Consider the following 19,673-nt stretch of genomic DNA (forward strand, 5'->3'; position numbering starts at 1 on the left):
TTAATGCGATAGGCCCCGGAGTAAACAATGACTCACAATTCAACCTTCAGTTTCTAAAATGGAACAACATTTAACTTCAAGCATCACACAGTCTTTGGAGTGTTGCTAGGCAACTGAAGGTACCCGGAGTGCATCTGAATTAGGCCAGTAGCAGAGCAAGTCTAACTTTCAAAGCCGCTGTAATTTACACACAAAAACATCACAGTGAATGTCCCTGTGTGGCGGGACAAGAAAGGAAGATCCATCAAAAGCTGTTCAAATTCACAAAGGTCCGATACCTGCAGCACACACTACACTTGGAATGTAGAAACACAGAGATCACACACAGAAAATGTATGATTAAAGTAGAATGGTTTACAGTGGGAAGGAATATTGTCTGGCTTGTCTGGTGTATTGGAACCTATGAGATACTCTCAAAAAGTGCAAACCCCGCATTATGGTCCCCTTGGTTGGCTCAGTTGCACCATGCAAGTCCAATCGAGCACAGAGCAGGGGTGGCTAGCAGATCAGCAAACACAGGACTAAAAGATGACAAAAGAGGCAACTTGCTAGATTTGATGCCATTATGCAGAGGAAGTAGCATTCAGTTTTAAACAGAAATGAATTTTTTATAACTTTATCACGTGAACTCTATTGCTGAATAGAAACAGAGTCAAATATTTAGGAATAATTTATCAGTGGTGCTGAGGAAGTCAATTAAATATTCTGATGAATGCAAATGTGACAATAAATCCAAGCAAATGTGACTAAGTCATTTATGTGAGATTATTCTGTATGACAGTACCGCAGTTCTAAATAATACTTCTCATAAAGTAGGTTTGACATTTGTTCAAGTTACTATGACAGAATAACATTAACATAACATTACTGGCATTCAGTGCACAATCCACAGTGACTTACACAACAAAAAGGCATCAATATATACAGCTGGATAGATAGAATACTAAAGCATATCAAGTGACGTACCTTAATCCAGGGTACAATAGCAACATCTACCTGGGAATCAAACTTGCAACCTTTACCAGCCCAGTTTCTCCCCCGTTTGGCTACAGTGTTTGTGGTGCCATTTCTAACATGACTAACACACTGGCTACCTAGCTCATTTAGAGCGAGTACTGTAGATCAGTGGGTCTAAACAGAGGGCCCAGGGCCCAAAAGGGGGCCACAGGGTGGTACCTGGGGGCCTTTGAGATGACGGGAAATCATTGAAAGCTTTAATCATGAAACATTAAGGTATAAGTCATTATTCAGCTAAATATCATAAAGCAAGCAGGTAATATATATATATATATATATAAAATATAATAATTACTTTCTGTAGCTGTCACACTGCCATACGTTTGCTATGAACGGGTGAAAAGTTGATAGAGAAGGACTTTTGATTTGTAAACATTTGAGGATTATACGACAAAACATTTGTAAAACTTTTTTGAGGTTAAATGGAATAAGTGTGACTACCTGCATTGGAGTGTGTACAGATGGAGTCGTGATGATGACAGGCAGACGGGTTATCATGTCCTCGGTGGGGGGTGGAGGGGTGGGGGGCGGGGGGGCGGACTAATTTGGCTGCCCACACAAGAGGGCTAAAAAACCTTGCATGAATGCGTCACCACGGAAACCAGCGGGCACTCCCAGTGGACTCAAGTGCTGTCCTCAATTATTTTACATAAACCTGTCCTAACTGTCTATTTTTCAACAGAATCATGCAGAGGAGAAATACTGCACAGCGCTAAGCACTGCAGTCTCGGTTACATAAGGCTTTTCTATGAGGCAGCAGTCAATGGGAGCTGGGGGGCCTCACAATATCATGCTAAATTATGTAAGATACATTGCACAACTAAACTCATGGGTTTCGTTCTGTTCCAAAGTCATTTCAACCGATACAGGGCTTAAGTGCACTTCATGTGGTTATGCACTATTGGAATAATCTGCGACCCTGTCTGTTCAATGTAATCAAAGGAGGGGGGGGGGCTCTCTTTCCAACACAGCAGGAGAGATCGAAAACACTCTCATGGTAAACACATGCTTACATACTTACAGTAGTAAACAAACATATGCACAAATGCATATTCACTGACACACACAAAGTTGACCATTCACGTGCATACTTTATAACTTTATAACCAGATCCACTTAGCCTGAATTTCTCACATTTTCAAACTGACAGAATAATTTAATTTACAATACAATTGTAATTACTAATACAATAATGTATTTGACCCAAGTCTGGATAGCTCACATTCCCCTTCTGCCCTTTATATAGAGTACTGTAGCCTGGTACTGCAGAGAGGTTCTCAAAGCATCTAAATATTAACCTGGGTAAATAGAAACTGCTGTGAGAATAGAGAATCTAGTTGCAGAGGTTGTGCTTCATAACATCCAGAAATGTACATTGTCAATTGAAAACTTAATTTAGCAGGAGTCACACTTGGAAAAGGGAGAAGGGGAAGAACACCTACCCCTCCATCTCACCATCTCACTGCGCGCCATATTGGGGCTGCCAGCTTCGTGACCCATCGTCAGAGGAATCCTACAAACCTGGCAACCCGCTTTGAAACAAACCAAGAGAGGGAGTGAAAGAGTGGGTGAAATGAAAGGAGAGGGAAGGAGGGAGAGAGAGAGAGTAGGTGGAGGATAGGGAGAGTCAACAGCTCCAGTGACACCAGGTGGGAGTGCAGAGACGGGGGGAGCAGGGCTCTCATCACACACCCACAGAGAGAGAGAGGGAGGGAGAGAGAGAGGGAGGGAGGGAGATGGAGAGAGAGAGAGTAAGATAGAGAGGGAGAGAGAGAGATGGAGAGACTGAGAGTGAGAAAGAGAGAGGAAGAGAGAGAGGGAGGGAGGGAGAGAGAGAGTGAGAAGGAGAGAGAGGGAGGGAGAGAGAGAATGTGTCATGAATTAAGAATGAGGCCGTAAGATTTAAGAGACAGAGGGACAGAGTGAGAGTGAGAGATTGAGAGAGTAAGATAGAGAGGGAGAGAGATGAGAGAGTGAGAATAAGAGAGAGGAAGAGAGAGTGAGATAGAGGAGGGAACAGGGAGCAGCAGGTGGGAGCAGGGTAAGAGCCAGGAAGGGAGGGAGACAGCGCTCATCTATAACCATCTGCAGGGAGCATTGACTGGACACCTCAACACACTCTAAAGGCCCATCTACACCAACACCTGTCCATAACTATAAATATTATGTCTTATGTTTTACAAATAATTCTAACTCAAGTGGACTCAACGACAATGACAGTGACAAACAATATTGTTGGGATCACTTTCAATTTGAGCGATTTTTTCCTGCTGCTTTAACAATAAGACACTGACAGCCAATCAAAATCTAAATCCATCTAATCCATTTTATAATACCAGGAATTCTGTTCTGATTATAATAAAATAGGCAAAATGGGCTTCTCTTATTTATTATTTATTTCTCGTTAGTGGGTCAGGGATTAGTGGGCTGCTTCATTTACCAATGTGTCTTCTGGCCTATCAATGGCAAATGGCCTATAACAAGCTTGACTATGTGTACCCTATTATTAGGGCCTTGAGAAATACTTGAGCAAGTGACCACCTAGACTGTGAACTGGTGCAGTGTGAGATCACTGAGTACACTGTCATTAACTATCTGACAATGTGTGTGTGTATGGGTATGTGTGCTTGTGTGCGTGTGTGTGTGTGTGCATGTTTACATAACATTACATTTTTGGCATTTGGCAGACGCTCTTATCCAGAGTGACGTACAGTTGATTAGACTAAGCAGGAGACAATCCCCCCTGGAGCAATGCAGGGTTATGGGCCTTGCTCAAGGGCCCAACGGCTGTGCGGATCTTATTGTGGTTACACCGGGAATCGAACCTCCGACCTTGCGGGTCCCAGTTCCCTGAAAGACAGTGTGTGTGTGTTTGTATGTGTGTATTTGTGTGTATGTATGTGTGAGATTGTGTGTGTGCGTGCATGTGTGTTTGTGTGCATGTGTGGGTGAGAATGAGTGTGTGTGCACACATTTGTGTGTGTGCGTGTGTGTGTGCATGATATAATATGCTTCTTGTTCTGTAATAGAATATTTGCCTGGAAGACAGATTCTCCTTTAGGGCTTAGTTGTACCACAATCCTTCACTGTGTAGACACACTTCCCACACACATGCAAACACATACAGACATGGAGAGGGTGAACTGCCAGTATGACACAGTACTAGTCCGTTGCTGTAAACTAAATCAGCCTCCAACAGCTTCCCAGATTTAAACTGAAGACAAAGCTGCTTGCATAAAGACTGCACCATCCTAACTCGGGATCGATCAGTCGATATCTCAGGGATCAGAGATCTCAGAGTTGGAAGGTGCACTCTGTTTTTACTGACAGCAGCCCTCAAAGCAGATGAACCACAGACCCGCACATATAGACGCATTTATAAAGCTATCTTAGGGCAACTAAATTTCCTTTTTAGTTGGAAAACAAGTTCCTACAACCTCCGCTCTCAGGACCTGCCACTTCTTATTGTCCCTCGTCCGTGCACAGATTTTGGGAAGATGGCTTTTAGTTTTCATGCTCCATGGTCCTGGAACCAGCTCCAGAAAGATATCAAACTGGTCTGCAGTCGTTTCACTTGACACTGTTTTACTTGACACTGTTTTTACTTGAGATTGTATTAACGTATAATTGTGTTGTGCCTTTGTATTGTATTGAACATCTTGTTGTCTTCTCTGCTTGCTCCTCCCTTGGCCAGCAAAGAGATAACCATCTCAATGGGACTCACCTGGTGAAATAAAGGAGAAATAAAAATAAAATAGAGATGCAACAGTTAAAACATACATATGTATGCGTGCCAAAGCTCCATACAGCTAACAGTCTCTGGTGCAGTCCATCAAATCCTCAGGAAGCCTTGGTCTTCCCAAGCTCCGTGACTATGGAAACACAGACCCTGTTAGTCCTCACCTGGTATGCAATAACAGAGGGTAACTAGAATACACAATCCAGTTGTTAATTTCCAAGATAAATTAAGATGGTGACGTCACAGAAAGGATATGGGGGGGTGACCAAAATCAAGTTTCTTCTTCTAGGGAACATGATTGGGTACAGAAAATGTCATGGCAATTCAGCCATTGCTTTTCGAATATACACTCACTCAGCACTTTATTAGGAAAACCTGTACACCTGCTTATTCATGCGATTATCTAAATCAGCCTACCGTGTGGCAGCAGTGCAATGGATAAAATCATGCAAATAGTGGGACAAAATATGATCTGTGATTTCAACCGTGGCATGATTTTTGGTGGATTAAGGATCTCAGAAACTGCTGATCTCCTGGGATTTTCACAGATTTTCACACACAACAGTCTCTAGTTTACTCAGAACGGTGCGAAAAAAACGAAACATAATAATTCTGCCACACACACACACAACCTGCAGATATGATAGACAATTCACAGGTACAGCGAGCTTACCAGAGAAACTGTTCACAACTAAATGTAAAAGGCATTCACCTTCCCTATATGCCAAGGCTTTTCTCAGCAGGTTATTTTTAAGCCCAGTCGTGACTGCAGCAGTGTGAGGGAGCACAGGAGCCTGCGTGAGGAAGCACACCACTAACTGCAGCCGTCGCTCCGCACAGCCGGCTCAGCTGCCAGGGACCGTCGACTGCAGGAATCCTCACCGCGCGAAGACGCAGGAGACACCCTGCCAGCCCATACTCCGGCAGACAGCCTAAGCACGCCAAAGGTGCCAATTAGCCACAGTTGGCACCGGCGCTGGTCAGGACTCAGTCCCAGCCCAGGGTAAGCGGTCTCCAAAGATAGGCTCATTAGTTAGACACACCACCCACAGCACGACATCCCCCAGGAGTTTACCAGAGTAGATATAGGCCAGCAAATGCCAGGTTAATAACTCCATCTTAACTCAGCCTCCTACATTTCATCCTTCACCAAAAAAATAAGAAGAAACTAGCCTATATCTTTATTGATTTTAATATGCAGAAAAGACCTGAAGTCCACAGGTAATTTTCAATCCTGCTTGGGCCCGTGGGGGGGGGGGGGACGACGACAGTCAGAACCACTGAATTCTGGGAACTTGTATCTCATTATCCCAAGGGTCAATCATGCCCCCCCGGGACCCCCGATCCCCCTGACACCAGCACGACTACAGCCCTCTGGGACTGCGACAGGCCATCCCAGCAGGATTGTCAGTATATCAACAGGAATATATGTATTTTTACAGTGGTGTAGGGCGAACGTGGGCTGCAGAGTGCGATGGAATATCGAGCAGGTGAAAAGGCGGATTGATTTTTTTTTATGAGCCGTGGAGTGCATCCATTCTCCTCTCGTCCTTGCTAAGCTGTGACTCACTGACCTGTGACAAACGCAGAGCCAGGAAATCGAACCCAGGTCCACACAGGATGGGGATAGTGGCACACCAAGCTGGCTAACATGTCACGGTTCTCCCAGAAAAGAGACAGGTCCGAGGGGGGGGAATGTTGGCATTTCAACAGCGGGCCTATACTGCCTGTGAATTCTGAACTTTTCAGCCGTATCCTTATGCTAATTTCCTCTGTAAGCCCTGTGATGCTCTATTCCTTGACCACAGACGAGGGAGAGGTAGAGAGGGGGGGAGAGGGATAGAGGAATAGAGCGAGGGAGAGAGAGCGGGACACAGAGAGAGAGAGAGAGGGAGAGAGAGAAATCCCAAAACCCAGCACAAAGCAAGTAAAAAAAAAACAATTCAAAGGAATTTTAGGCCAGTACACACTGGGCACTAAGGGGGACAGAACATCTCACTTCCAGCCTGTATGGACCAGGGGCCTGGATCACTAAGCAGTGTTACAGCATTGATTAAAACCCAGAGCCTTCCCACATCTGGAACATGGATTGAAGTAAAGAGCGATTCTAGGTTTTACTTATGGCTGACACCCTCAGCCATAAGAGAGTAGTGCAGGAAGGAGCAGACCCATCAATGTAGACAACCAGATCCTCGACCAACCAACCGACTGACAGCACCTTCCACTCACGGATTATACCCGTCCCAAGACAAGTGCAGCTATGTACACAAACTCACACGAAGCAGCTGTTGACCCCTGCAGTTTCACCTACTAAATGAACACAACAGGAACGGACACAAACTAGACCCTGAACACTGCAATGCGGTTTGTTATGAAATCGACACGCAATCAACAGTTTAGGTCACAAACCCGCACGCTGCAGACTCAAAGAGTAAACTACTTCTTTTACAGTACCAAACGTTCAGCCAGAGCGTTTCACCCTTTATTGTAAGGGACCGCGCCATCTAGTGGCCGACTGCGGCCATATCCCTGATTGCGTGTGGCTGTTTTTTTTTAGAAAACATATTCAGTAACTTGCTATGCTTTTCAGAAGTCCCGCCGGACCAAGACCTTTCCATCCAGAAAAGACGACAAAAAACCTTGTTGCTTGTTGTATTCTACAGCTAGCAGCACTCTACTAACACCTGAAGATTAAAACGGCACATATTAGACCCAACTGGCAACCTTTCCAGGGTGTATTCCTGCCTTTGGACCAGTGTATGCTGGGATAGGCCCCAGCCCCCCTGTGACCCAGTCCAGGATAAGTAGGTTAAGATAATGGATGGATGGATGGATGGATATTAGTCCCACTCCGGGTCACTGAACCATGCCGTTCCCGGGATCTGCAGCGAAGATGAAAGACTAATCCCGTTCTTTCATGCAAATTCAGGAAGGTGAAGATAGCGCAGGAAACCTTAAAGGAATGCAACTCAACACCACGCCCTGCGGGCTGCAGTGTCTGCAGATATTTGCTCCTTCGGTGCGCTACACACGCTGATTTCACTAATTATTTAACCTGCTAGGTTCAGATATTAAGCTAATTACTGAAATGAGGCGGTGTAGCATACGGTTGAAGCAAATGCCAGCAGACACTGCCAGATGTGGAGTTCAGTAGCGCTGCCTTAAAGTATAGGCCTTAAACTGCACTGCAGTGGGCAGCAGTGTCCAAGTACATGTTGGTACTGCAGGATCTCATGTTCGAGATGCCTACCTAAAGGGGACCCTTTAAAAATGTTTTCCCTTTAAAAAAAAATATATATATATACACATAAATTTAAAAAAATAAAAAGGCAACCAAACAAAGTCACAAAAGCCAGTTTATTTGAGGCATGGAGTCAGAAGACCACACCTGCAATATAAACCAATGGTAAATCGCTGCCTTTAAAGATATTTCCATTATTTTTACTCATGCATTAAAAATATAAATATGATTCCAATGATATGAATATTTATTTGACAGTCCAACAATGGTAGTTTGCTTAATAGACAGCAGTTTTTTAGGAATGGGGGGGTCAGTAAAAGTCCTACTCTATACGTATACAAGTATATTATACATTTTCCAGAACTGCCTGCACGAGCCCATATATCCGCATGAGATAGACACAGTATATTTTTCCATAGAAAACACCCGTTTTAAATATTGAAGAGGGAGACAGGAGAACAGGGGAATAAACACAGAAAAGGTATAGGCAGAGGCTCTCTCCTCAGTGACACGATGCCGGTGCACAGCCACCCACACTGCAAAATGTCCGCCCTAACGAGGGTTTCAGTCCTGCAGTGACACTTCAAATCTTATTTTAAGCAGAAAATCGAAGATTTTAGCAGTACTTGTCTTAATTGACAAAAAACCGAACAGATAAGATATGAAGTCTAAACACAATGATGGCCTTGTTTTTTTGGCGTTTGCTGTTCAGAGACTGGAGATGGGCAGAGGGGTGGTCAACTGAGGGGAGTGAGGCAGTCACTGGTGAAGGAGGCCCCTGAGAGACCAATCATCAATCAGCGACCAGCGCAAGCAGTGATGACATCAGCAGAGGTAGAGATCATCACATAGACCATCATCACACATCAGACTCACTCAAACCCAGCAGGAACAGGTGTAGACTATGGAGGGTATGGAGGGGGGGGGGGGGGGGGGGGGGTTATGAGAGAGGCCGGTCAACTAGCGTTAGTGACGGACGGAGCGGTGTAGGTCTTGAAGCGCTCGTGGGCTTTCTGGTTGGTGAGCAGAGTCAGCGCCATGGTGTCGATGGCCTCCTCCAGCCCTTCTCCTCTGTGGATCTCCACCGTGTGGTCATTGGCCTTCGGGACAAACGGAGAAAGGAGGTGGGATGGCGTATTCGAGGGAAGAGCGGAGATGTTTGTAGTTGGGATTTTTCAAAGAACTCACCAGCTGCAGGGAGGCCAGCATGTATCTGCACACCTCGTGGCTCTCCTTCCCCCGGACGATGGAGGCGAAGGTCCGCCTCTCTGCCACGTCGCTGAAAGCTGCCATGATCTTATTCCCGTAGTCGTGGATGTCAAAGGCCAGCTGTCCCTCCTGAGGGCAACGTCATGGAGTGAGCGATGATATTCCACAGAGCATTAGGAAACCACAGAGCAAGAAAACAAAAAAACCACGGGCGCCATCTTCACTTTCATTCACCGTTACTAGTGGGACCAGGAAATGCCAACGTAAAGCTAGGAGTTCACTGTCCACACAGATTATAACCAAGGCAATAAAAATTGTGTTTTTGCTGACATTTCCTGCTCGGTACTGGAAAATACAGTTGGACTAGAGTTCTGGGCTGGGAGAAATGCCCATCCCAAGAAGCCTCAACACAGTAACTTGGATGTGGCCTAACCATCCATGTTTAAACACAATGTCCTTCATGAATATTCACGAGCTGGCCAGCCACTCTTGGAAAGACAAAGCTATATTTATTATACATAGCATGATGTAGCTTTCCTGTGTGCAACACCCAAGCATTAGCATTGCCCAGCTGCTCACGGATGAAGGGGGTTTAAACATGGTTGCTCTACCGCAGGGATCTCCAACTCTGGCCCTCGAATCCAAATCCTGCCCTGATTTTCTTTTCTCCCGAGTAATAGGTGCTACAGATTTGGCTAGTCTTCAAACCTGACTCCGAGGTAAAGGGAGGGTGGATAACCATAGCAGTTCTATTCCCTGGAGGACCGTGAGTCGCTGGCCCCTGCTCTATCGGGTTGCCGGTGACGGTACCTGTGTGGAGAGCTGGGGCCCAATCATCTCCTCCCAGTCCTTCATGCGGCGGGACAGCACGGTTTCCTGCTCGTACTTCCGCGAGTTCACCAGGAACAGCTCCTGAAACCAAGAACCACCAGACTGAGCCCCCAGCAGCAGAACAGACCAGAGACGCAGCATTTTGCGTTAGCATTGCGTTAGCAACGGCGCAGGGATGGCACGTACCACACTCCGCTTGACCAGGTCCTCGTACGACATCCTCTCAGTCTGAGACGCTGAAAGTAGGCAAGTACGTAACGTAAAAATCACTAATAACTTCTCGAGATATTAAGGAGATTTCGATCAAGTTTTATCAATGATATAATTATACCGCTTGGTCTACACCAGGAATACCAGGGAAGTTCAAGTACATATCTTGCGTGCCGCACACTCACTAAAAAGTTTGATTGTATGGTAACTAAACTGTTTGACTGTACTGTTATTAAACTGTTTGATTGTACGGTTATTAAACCGTTTGATTATACTATAAGATAATGCCCAAGCCATACTGCTCAATGCGTGCATCACCTGTGATCACCAGGTCCCGATCGTCCGCAATCTCCGCTGGGTTCTCATGGTCTGAGAAATCGCCCCCCCCTCCATCGGGGTCCTGGAAGTCGTCAGGCTGCTCGTCCAGCCCCTCGTCCTGCTGCTGTTCTTCAGAGCCCCACTGATCCAAGTTCCTCTGCCCCGGAACGTCACAGACCAGGACGCCCTGAAACACCACACGCACATCAACATTCTGGGAGAAGCACAAGGGTTGCTTCCAGACCTGGGTCAAATAGGTTATTACTGTTCTATGCTTTACTGAGCCTGTCTGGTTTATTGGAACCTATGAAAAGTACAAACCCCGCTTTCTGTTCCTCTTGGTTGGCTCAATTGCACCTGGCAAGATCATTTGAGCAGATAAATGCATTTGAATTCAAAACAATGACGTACTTCACTGAGGTCTGGTTGCTTCCAAGGTAACTCAGAATCAGGTCTCACCACAGAGGTAAAACATCTTCCAGGTGCGTGTATAACTGATGTAGAATCTAGTATTTCATATCCATTTTAGAGATGTCACCGTATGAGGTTAAAAGTACAATATCAGGGTTTCATAATTATTATAGGGCAATGCATTACGTGACACTATGGAAGGATAAAACAAGCATTTTATAATTTAACGAAGGCCTGCATGATATGGGCAAAACTGTGAGAACTGTGATGTTTTTAAGCACAGTTCATAGCAAAACCGGGCAATCCAAACATCCCTAACCGGATGAATAGCAGTGCAGAGAACTACATGCAGGCTTTTTGGGGCATGACCACCTCCACCTCGGGCACGTCTCTCCCCCCTTACCGCTCTCCGCTGGAACCTCTTCAGAATCTTGAGCTTCTCTCTGACGTTGTTCCAGTACAGGTCCTCCATATCTGAGCAGGGGCCCAGCGGGTCAGTCACGGCAAGATCCAGAGCAAGGATGAAAGGTAAACATTAGGTGTTGTAACAGGGAATAAGTCTCTCTCTTACAACAGCATGAAACAGGCCAGGACCTGTATGTAACTATTCAACGGCCAAAGGAAAGTGTAACTTGAAGGTCAACCATTACCTGGAAATGTAGGCCCCTTTTTGGTCCGACGGCTGGGCCTGTCAGACGCTGTAGACAAAATGTAATTTAACCAAATTATGCTATGTGTTTAGTGCGTCATGTTACTGACCTGTGCTGATCAAGGATATTTACGCAATATTCCCATTTACCATGACTTTTCCGTTACTGAGAAATTGCATCAATAATCCCAGGGTTTTCCAGGAGGCATGGGAACCTTGCGATTGCTCTAAGACACTGCATCCAAACTCATGCCTGGCTGAAACGGTAATAGCAGTCTGCATATGGAAGTAAAACTGGCCCACCCACCTGAAGGCATTTTGATGAGCACCTAACGTGTGTATATTGAGAGCAAAGTCCTCGGAGTTCCCTCAGTACTCACAGGTCTTGGTGAACCAGTCCATGAAAGCCGGCAGCTTCACGGTGCCTCTCCTCTTCCTCTTGTTTCCCGTCACTTCCTGTACGCCCGGCGGGATGGTGAAGTGCTTCCCTGATGGGAGAACCACACCGAACACACACTGTAGCGCACAGACAGCAACTTTGCCCTTACAAGCAAGGTGTACCCCAAGGGCCCATGCTCGCCAGTATGCCAATTACAGATCTCCGTTTGGCCAGCTACTTTTACACAGGGCCATTATTTCTCAAAATTGAGGTGGAGAAAAAGCTTAACTAGGCTACTTGCTTACTACTGCTTGCTACTTGCAATGTGATGAACACGAGTCATGATTACTTATTTCCATTGTAGTCCTCGTTGTACTAGTCTACTTATAATACAGCTTCCATTCAGTTCAAAAATGACCTAAATAAAATGAGATATGGGAAATATGGTCAAATGTGTGCCTCTTACCGATCTTAAGCGGTTTGTCCGGCAGTGGAGTAGAGAAAGGATTGTGGCACCTCCAGGGGTCTGGGATGTCCTAATCGATGACAGAAAAGCCGAAGGACACAGTAGAAGAGATGGTCACAATTTGGAGGTGTCGGGGAGAAATGCAACAAGGTGAAGACTGAAACACTGCACATCAACTTATGCAAAAAAAACAACCAGAACACATCCTTCAACACCACTATGATTCAGTAACGACAAATAAAGAACTACTCATTTTGGGGATAAAGAACGGTACCTCAGGCTGTAGGCCTGCTCTCTCAGCAGGCCTCTCTCGCAGCATTCGCCTCTCACTGGGAGCCTGAATGGAGAGGGCGATAGCCTGAGTCATTACAGACACTTACCTTTCATTAGGGCTGGGCAATATATCGCCAAAACAATACTTATCAGGGCGGCCTGTAGCGTAGTGGTTAAGGAACATGACTGGCACAAGCAGGGTCGGTGGTTCCATCCCTGGTGTAGCCACAATAAGATCCGCACAGCCGTTGGGCCCTTGAGCAAGGCCATTAACCCTGCATTGCTCCAGGGGAGGATTGTCTCCTGCTTAGTCTAATCAACTGTACGTCGCTCTGTATAAGAACGTCTGCCAAATGCCAATAATAGAATGTAATGTCATCAACTGCAATCAAGATCACCGCCACCATGCGGTGAACTGCCATTCTAAGAGCCTTTTTCCCTTTGATTATACTCGATTCAGTAGTAAACAGACAGGCCAAATCAGCAGCAAGGTTAATACGGCCTCCACACGACTCTCAGATTGAAGCTGTACGACCATACTACTGATTGGCCGTATCATCAGCAACAACCAACAGAGAACAGAGATGACTTCCTATCCCCAGAAGCATTTCAGAGTCTCTGGAGTGTGGATGTCTACTACTGCATCAGGAGTAATGAAAGAAGCCACCACACGGAGGCAATGGTCCTTTTCAGAATCATCGCTGCTGCATATTTCCCAGCTCTCCCTCTAATATTCCAGAGACGGCGAACTACCACTGGCAATGATGACAACCCGAAAAGGAGGGGTCTCCTGGCTAGGCCCCCCGCAGTCTTTGCGATATACCACCCAGGCCTACCTCTAATATTCAAGACAGTGAACTAGCAGTGGCCGACAGTGAAGTCTAAACTAGGGGAAGCCTTGTAGGCCAGAACAGGCTTGCTTCACATTTTTAAGGGGGGGTGGGGGGGTTGTACCTGCTGCCTGCAGATGTGCTCATCGGTCCCGGGGTCCAACTCCATGCCCTCGTCCCCCTCCAGTGGTAGGAAGGCCTCAGGCAGGTCCCCGGCCCCAGCCGCCCCTGGCATCACTCCACCCTCATCTGAAAAAAGCACAAGAGGCCTGCTCAACAGGACACCTCTAGCACCATAAAATCATATTCGGCAGTGTTGTAGGCCCGGACGGCAGGACGATGTAATTGCCCATAGTGGGCATACGCCACCACTCTGATTGTGTGATCACCATCCCAGACTGCGAGGGAAATAACTAATCGGAAGCCATGATTGAGGGGGGGACATGGGAGGGCAAAGTAGTTGCGTTAACATGGGTTTTCATAACAAGGCACATCAAACAAAATAATAAATTCATCATTACTTACCTGGACCTTCAGACAGGTTCAACGGTGGCAGAGGAGTGTTTTGGGGATTTGCGTCTTCAAGACCAACAATGGGGCTTGCGACTATCGAGAGAGAGAGAGAGAGAGAGAGAGAGAGAGAGAGAGAGAGAGAGAGAGAGAGAGAGAGAGAGAGAGAGAGAGAGAGAGAGAGAGAGAGAGAGAGAGAGAGAGAGAGAGAGAGAGAGAGAGAGAGAGAGAGAGAGAGAGAGAGAGAGAGAGATGTGTCATGAATTAAGAATGAGGGGGTAAGATTTAACCCCTCACTACCCCGTTCACAAACACAGTGCACCCTTGCCCAGGTTATCCTGCATGTACAAGCGTATGTCCTTCACAAACATAGACCGAGTGCACCCTTACCCAGGTTATCCTGCATGTACAAGCGTATGTCCTTCACAAACATTGACGGAGTGGAAATCAGGTCCAGCCGGATGAGGCCGTTGGCGCGGGGAGTGAAGGTATTCATCCGGAAGTCCCTGCAGCTTGCCAGCACCTCCCCTTTATGGCTATACACACAGACACAGACACAGATCCTTATTATTCCACTTACATGTCCCAACATGCTAAAAACCTGAAATAGTCATTTGAATAAAAGCAAAATTCCTCTGATATGCCAGTGATGTTCCTGGACGTCAGTGGACTTGCTGCAGATCGAGGATTTCACATATGTATGAGTGTGCTTGGGTCAGAGGGGGGAGTTTGCACATCAATGCGGATGCAGGCTGTTCAGAGGAAGTTTGGCCCATACCTGGGAACACCCTTGCTTTAGAAAGGGGGTCCCTACCCTCTCTCTACCCTGCCCTTTATTTAGAAAGCGAGTTTAATTTCAAACTTCTCTCCCACACACGTACCTCAATAAGGGGTTCTTCTTCTTCTCCTCCACTTCAACAGGAATGAGAGGCTCTGGGGTGAGGGGTACGATCTCCAAACCCTGAGGGGCAACAAACAGGAGGAGGGAGATACCCATACGTTACACACAACACAACAGAAACCTGTGGTCACACTTATTTACTCTCATTATGCTGCATTACTGTCATTGGCAACACTTTAACATAAGGTTATATGAATTGGCATTAACTAATGTAGTCGTTAGCCCTAACCAACTACTGAGACGTTAAGCTGTACAACTGCATTGGCATTTTATGCATTTGAACTTCATTAATTAATAGGAACAGCTACATTAGTTAATGCTAATTCACATCGTAATAAAATGGAAAGAAATGATTTGTTAATGGTTCATTCATTATAAGCTTACCCAATATTTTGTAAAAGTTTAAATATTCAGGTAACTAATACATTAGTTTGTAGAGAAGAAATTCACAAATCAATACATTTCATGTGTAATTAATGCATTTGTAAATCAATTCATTAATAACTTAGTTAATGGCAATTAATGTACATTGTAAAGTGTGACCCTGTTATTAATAACACCAAGTCCCTGAGAAAATCATGCAACAAAGCAAGGTATTTCAAGCTTCAGACTTGTTTTACAGATGTTGTAGGGACCTTAAAAACATTTTGCTAAAATATTTTTCAAAACATTGATATAATAGATAAATTGTCAAATTTTGCAGAAGGTAGCAACCAACATAAGTTACGAGCCTAGTACATGTTCTGAACCGAGACCGTGGCAAACTCACTTTGGCATTGTCATTTCTCAGCTCCACGTTCGCAGAGTTTGTCTCACTGAAGTCGTCCAAGGAGAGAAACTTGAGGTTGAACAGAGAAAAGGGCGTCTTAAGCATTCTGTCACCATATGATGTAACGCTATGAAGAATACTGCTTGCTCAACCCAACCCAATGTACAGTTTTTATTTTTTTCTATTATCATTTCTTGTTGTTTAGCTGATGCTTTTATCCAAAGGGACTTACACTTGATTAGACTAAGCAGTCAAATAAACAATGCTCCCTGGAGCAATGAAGGGGTTAAGGCCTTGCAAGGCTTGACCCACCAACCTCCCAGCTACCAGTCATTCGCCTTAGCCAAAAGGCTACAGGCTGCCTGCAAGTAAACTTAATGTGAGTTAGCATCAACCCAAGAAGGAGGGGTCTTCAGACTGCGTCGTCCTTACCTCCACTTTATCTTTTTTGTGCCCGAAAGTAGCGTCCTTGTCCCGGCCATCCGGTTCAATTGAAGTTGGCTGTTTGTCACGCCTACTAAAATAGTGTTGAACAGAGGCTATATTTCACGAACGTCTGGGTTTGCGGAATTGAATAAGTTCCTTACGTATATAAAAATCCAAGATATTCAGAGAGTGATGTGCCATTAGTTGACTTCACCAGGTAAGGCATGGGAAGATTAGCCATAATCACAATAGAATGAAGAACTTCGTAATCAATTATGCTTTAAAATTAGTTGATTCAAGATGACAAAAATATACCTTAACATGGAAAAATGATAAGAACACGGAAAGAAAAATCTTTAAGAAAGAAAAAGCGTAAGCTTACTTTTTGTTGGAAATGAAGTCTAGAGCTTGGTAGACTAATGAATACAGGTACTCCACCTGTCCAAAAAAAGAAAGGACATTCATTATGTCTTATGAGCGTTCCCCATATGTAGTACATTACAGGTCTGTGTGTTGACATACGGTTGAATGTAATGAGTAGAAACGCCAGATCTTTATGAAACCCTGATTGATGCCGATATCAAACTCATTTATCCACACTCACCTTCTTACTGTAGATACATGCCGAACCTTGAATAAGCAGCGCAGCTTCTGCGAAATTCATTGTGGTATTTCCTTCATCAAACGATATACAGATCTGGTCCAGCTACAACACAAGGATGAGATTCAGCTACAGTACAATAAATGTAATGTTAGCGTAGCTCATTGTGGGTTGTAAATAACATCGCAATTCCTTAAATAAGCAAGTAAATAAATAAAGTACAGTAGATCCAACAGTACATTCATTCTGTTCTGGCGTGTACATGACGCACCAATGAAAATGATGGCTAAACTCAAGTTGCCTTGTCTGCCACACTATTTCAACATGGACTCCTTTCCACAGTAGAGCTACTAATAAATTAGCTTAACCTCATCCAAGTACTCCCCAAGCTGCGAGGCTACATCAACCTCCCAGTTTTTGGTAAGGTCCCGAATTGGTTGCAGCAGGTGAGTGAAACGAGTTTCAGCGACATCCATGATTCCTTCAAAAGTGCTGTGGAAACAAATACTAACGTTAGTTAGGTTAGACAGCATGCTTGGGGAAAAACATTCGTTTTCGTTTTGGGGTTTCCAGCTCGATAGCTAGTTAGTTGTTACTTAGCCTTGCGTTTTAAATTAGCCAAGTAATAAATTGTGTACTGGTTAGCCTAGTAAGCAAAGTTAGCTTTTCGTTTTGCAAAAATAGTCTAGGCTAACTGGCACTAGCTTTCTCGGATAAACTAAGGTTGTTATTATTACACGTATCATTCGTGTAATATAGCTAATCATTAATGGCGTTAACTAGTTACTGAGTGAGCACAGTGTAATAATTTCAGTATAGCTAGCTAGCTACACAGTGCAGAAAGTAGTTCTAACGTTTGCTAAATTCGCTGAATGTGAAAACATTAAACTCGCCAGAGATTGCTAGCTATAGCTATCTAAATTAGCTAGCAGCTAGCCAATTCCGTAATCCATCTAAATCACAATTTGCTAGATTGATGACAGAAGGGGTTGTGGGAGAATTCACGCATTTTACCTTTACGGGAACTGCATTTGTTGATCATAAATCGGATGCTTTAGCTTCTACTGTAGGCTTGTAGTAAACTTCCTGAAGCCTATCATTCAAAAGAACCGCGTACGACGTGCCATTTTTTGTTTTTCCCGCGTACGCTACGTAATTTACGTGTTGACGCAAATGTGACGTTTGAAGCCACGCTGACTGCGAGGATAGGTGCAATCAACGATAAGTATGAACAATTGAACTGTAATATAATAATATTATATATATTATAATAGATAACAGTTGTATTACAGTTCAATGGGATAAACTAATCAGACAAACCAGTTATATTGGAAGTCAAGGGAGAATGGTATCCGAGTCCGTCAGGCAGTCAGATTTAACTATTTAAGTGTTTTTCTTTAACCTGGCACATTTTTCATATTGCTTACACACTTGTTACGGAATTTGGCTCATTGTGTCAAAATGGTCAAAATTGTTCAATCAAACCCAAACAATCCTTTTTTCAAATTGGCATTTTTGAAACAAAATGATACACACATGCACAATTTGAATTACTTTTTCAAAGCAGCAACAACACATCAATGTACTTTACACAAAACACTGCTGTCTCTAGTACTTTGTACACCTTTTACATTTTCTTATACAGGCTCCCTGGAAAGATTGTCCAGTACAGAACATCTAGTCACATTTCAATGAGAACAAAAATATAAAGGCTTAGAGAAAAATATATACAGCTTATTTTTATAAATTTTTTTTGCCATTGCAGGTTTTTACAACAACAAAGAAAACACACAGAAAAGTAGAATTACAGAACAGTACAGTAATGTTACTGTAAACTCACGGATCCAAAAAGAATGACAGTGGATGGATGGTTTATGGATCCCGCCTTCTATTATGGTCTGGCCACATCACAAGCAATGTCATCCCTGGCTAGGCAATGGGGAAAATATAGCCCCCCAAAATGGCACCTGCCTAGGTCACATACTGCTTTGTCTGAATGTATCTATGCAGTGCCAAAACTGCATACACAATCTACTGCCATTACTGTATTAGAGTATAGTACAGTGACACTTACTTATTGGACTGATTGGTGTTCAATTAGTGTATACATGTTAATTTTAGTGTGTAAGCAATTATTATTATTATTATTATTATTATTATTATTATTATTATTATTATTAAGGCCTGGGCCATTTAATCTCCATTTAACAAAATCTGCTATTACCTAAAAAACAAAACAAAAAAAACCCAATACATTTAAATGCAATACAGTGGAACTGCAATATACTGAATAGCCACAAGATGGCAGTATGGACCTTATACTTCCCAGCTGTCACTGAACACCCTGGACTCATTCCAACCTAACTTATTTTTCACCTTTTTATAATAAAGCAGCTGATTTTCAAGTCTAGTATCTCTCAGAATATCCAATTTCACATGAAAATGTTTCCAAATAAATGCTCTTTGTTCCCAGTGTAACACTGTGTATATTTAAATTACTCTTACTACTTATTACATTATATTACATTATTGGCATTTGGCAGACGCTCTTATCCAGAGCAACATACCGTTGATTAGACTAAGCAGGAGACAATCCTCCCCTAGAGCAATGCAGGGCTTGGCTCAAGGGCCCATTTCTATTTGACTATGATTTTGTCGAGGACCCGGCCCTAGGCCCCCCTGATGAGAGATTGACGGGGGATGGGTTAGAAAGGAATGCATTGTTAACCCCTCGCACACGCCATCGAGGTGGTAGTAAGAACGCCCGTAAGAAGAAAAATATGTGGTTCAGAGAATGAGCAGCCATACTTGTCAGTAGAGGAGTCTGAAGTCGGGGGACTTAGATTTAGGGTTTTAAGGAGCAAGGTTAAAGTTCTGACTGAGAATACCCCAA

The 19,673-nt window shown here is 44.2% G+C and overlaps 1 protein-coding gene across 2 annotated transcripts; it reads right to left on the minus strand.

Annotated features, from left to right (window-relative positions):
- Window positions 1-8,099: 8,099 nt before the first annotated feature.
- Window positions 8,100-17,921, minus strand: ncaph2 (non-SMC condensin II complex, subunit H2). 2 transcript variants are annotated; one of them, XM_061252379.1, is made up of 20 exons: window positions 17,795-17,921; window positions 17,149-17,272; window positions 16,784-16,885; window positions 16,562-16,617; window positions 16,186-16,267; window positions 15,754-15,822; window positions 14,965-15,044; window positions 14,474-14,619; window positions 14,099-14,179; window positions 13,698-13,822; window positions 12,745-12,807; window positions 12,471-12,540; window positions 12,006-12,113; window positions 11,627-11,674; window positions 11,380-11,450; window positions 10,566-10,752; window positions 10,224-10,273; window positions 10,017-10,118; window positions 9,186-9,335; window positions 8,100-9,097 (listed from the first exon to the last, which is right to left on the minus strand). In XM_061252379.1, the coding sequence occupies exons 2-20, from the start codon at window positions 17,254-17,256 to the stop codon at window positions 8,954-8,956; spliced, it is 1,842 nt and encodes a 613-aa protein (XP_061108363.1). In that variant the 5' UTR covers window positions 17,257-17,272; window positions 17,795-17,921; the 3' UTR covers window positions 8,100-8,953. The 2 variants fall into 2 exon arrangements, with proteins under 2 accessions (XP_061108363.1, XP_061108362.1); XM_061252378.1 differs by having other exon boundaries at window positions 16,186-16,270.
- Between the last annotated feature and the right edge of the window lie 1,752 nt (window positions 17,922-19,673).

This window comes from Conger conger, chromosome 8 (genome assembly GCF_963514075.1).
Source record: "Conger conger chromosome 8, fConCon1.1, whole genome shotgun sequence".
Taxonomy (NCBI): domain Eukaryota; kingdom Metazoa; phylum Chordata; class Actinopteri; order Anguilliformes; family Congridae; genus Conger; species Conger conger.

Coding starts and splice junctions, on each gene's coding strand:
- ncaph2 (XM_061252378.1), bottom strand. CDS start 17,256: ATGGATGTCGCTGAAACTCGTTTCACTCACCTGCTGCAACCAATTCGG. Junction 16,618..16,783: donor CATGTATCTACAGTAAGAAG/GTGAGTGTGGAT, acceptor TTTTTTGGACAG/GTGGAGTACCTGTATTCATT. Junction 9,336..10,016: donor GGCCCCAGCTCTCCACACAG/GTACCGTCACCG, acceptor CGTTGCCCTCAG/GAGGGACAGCTGGCCTTTGA.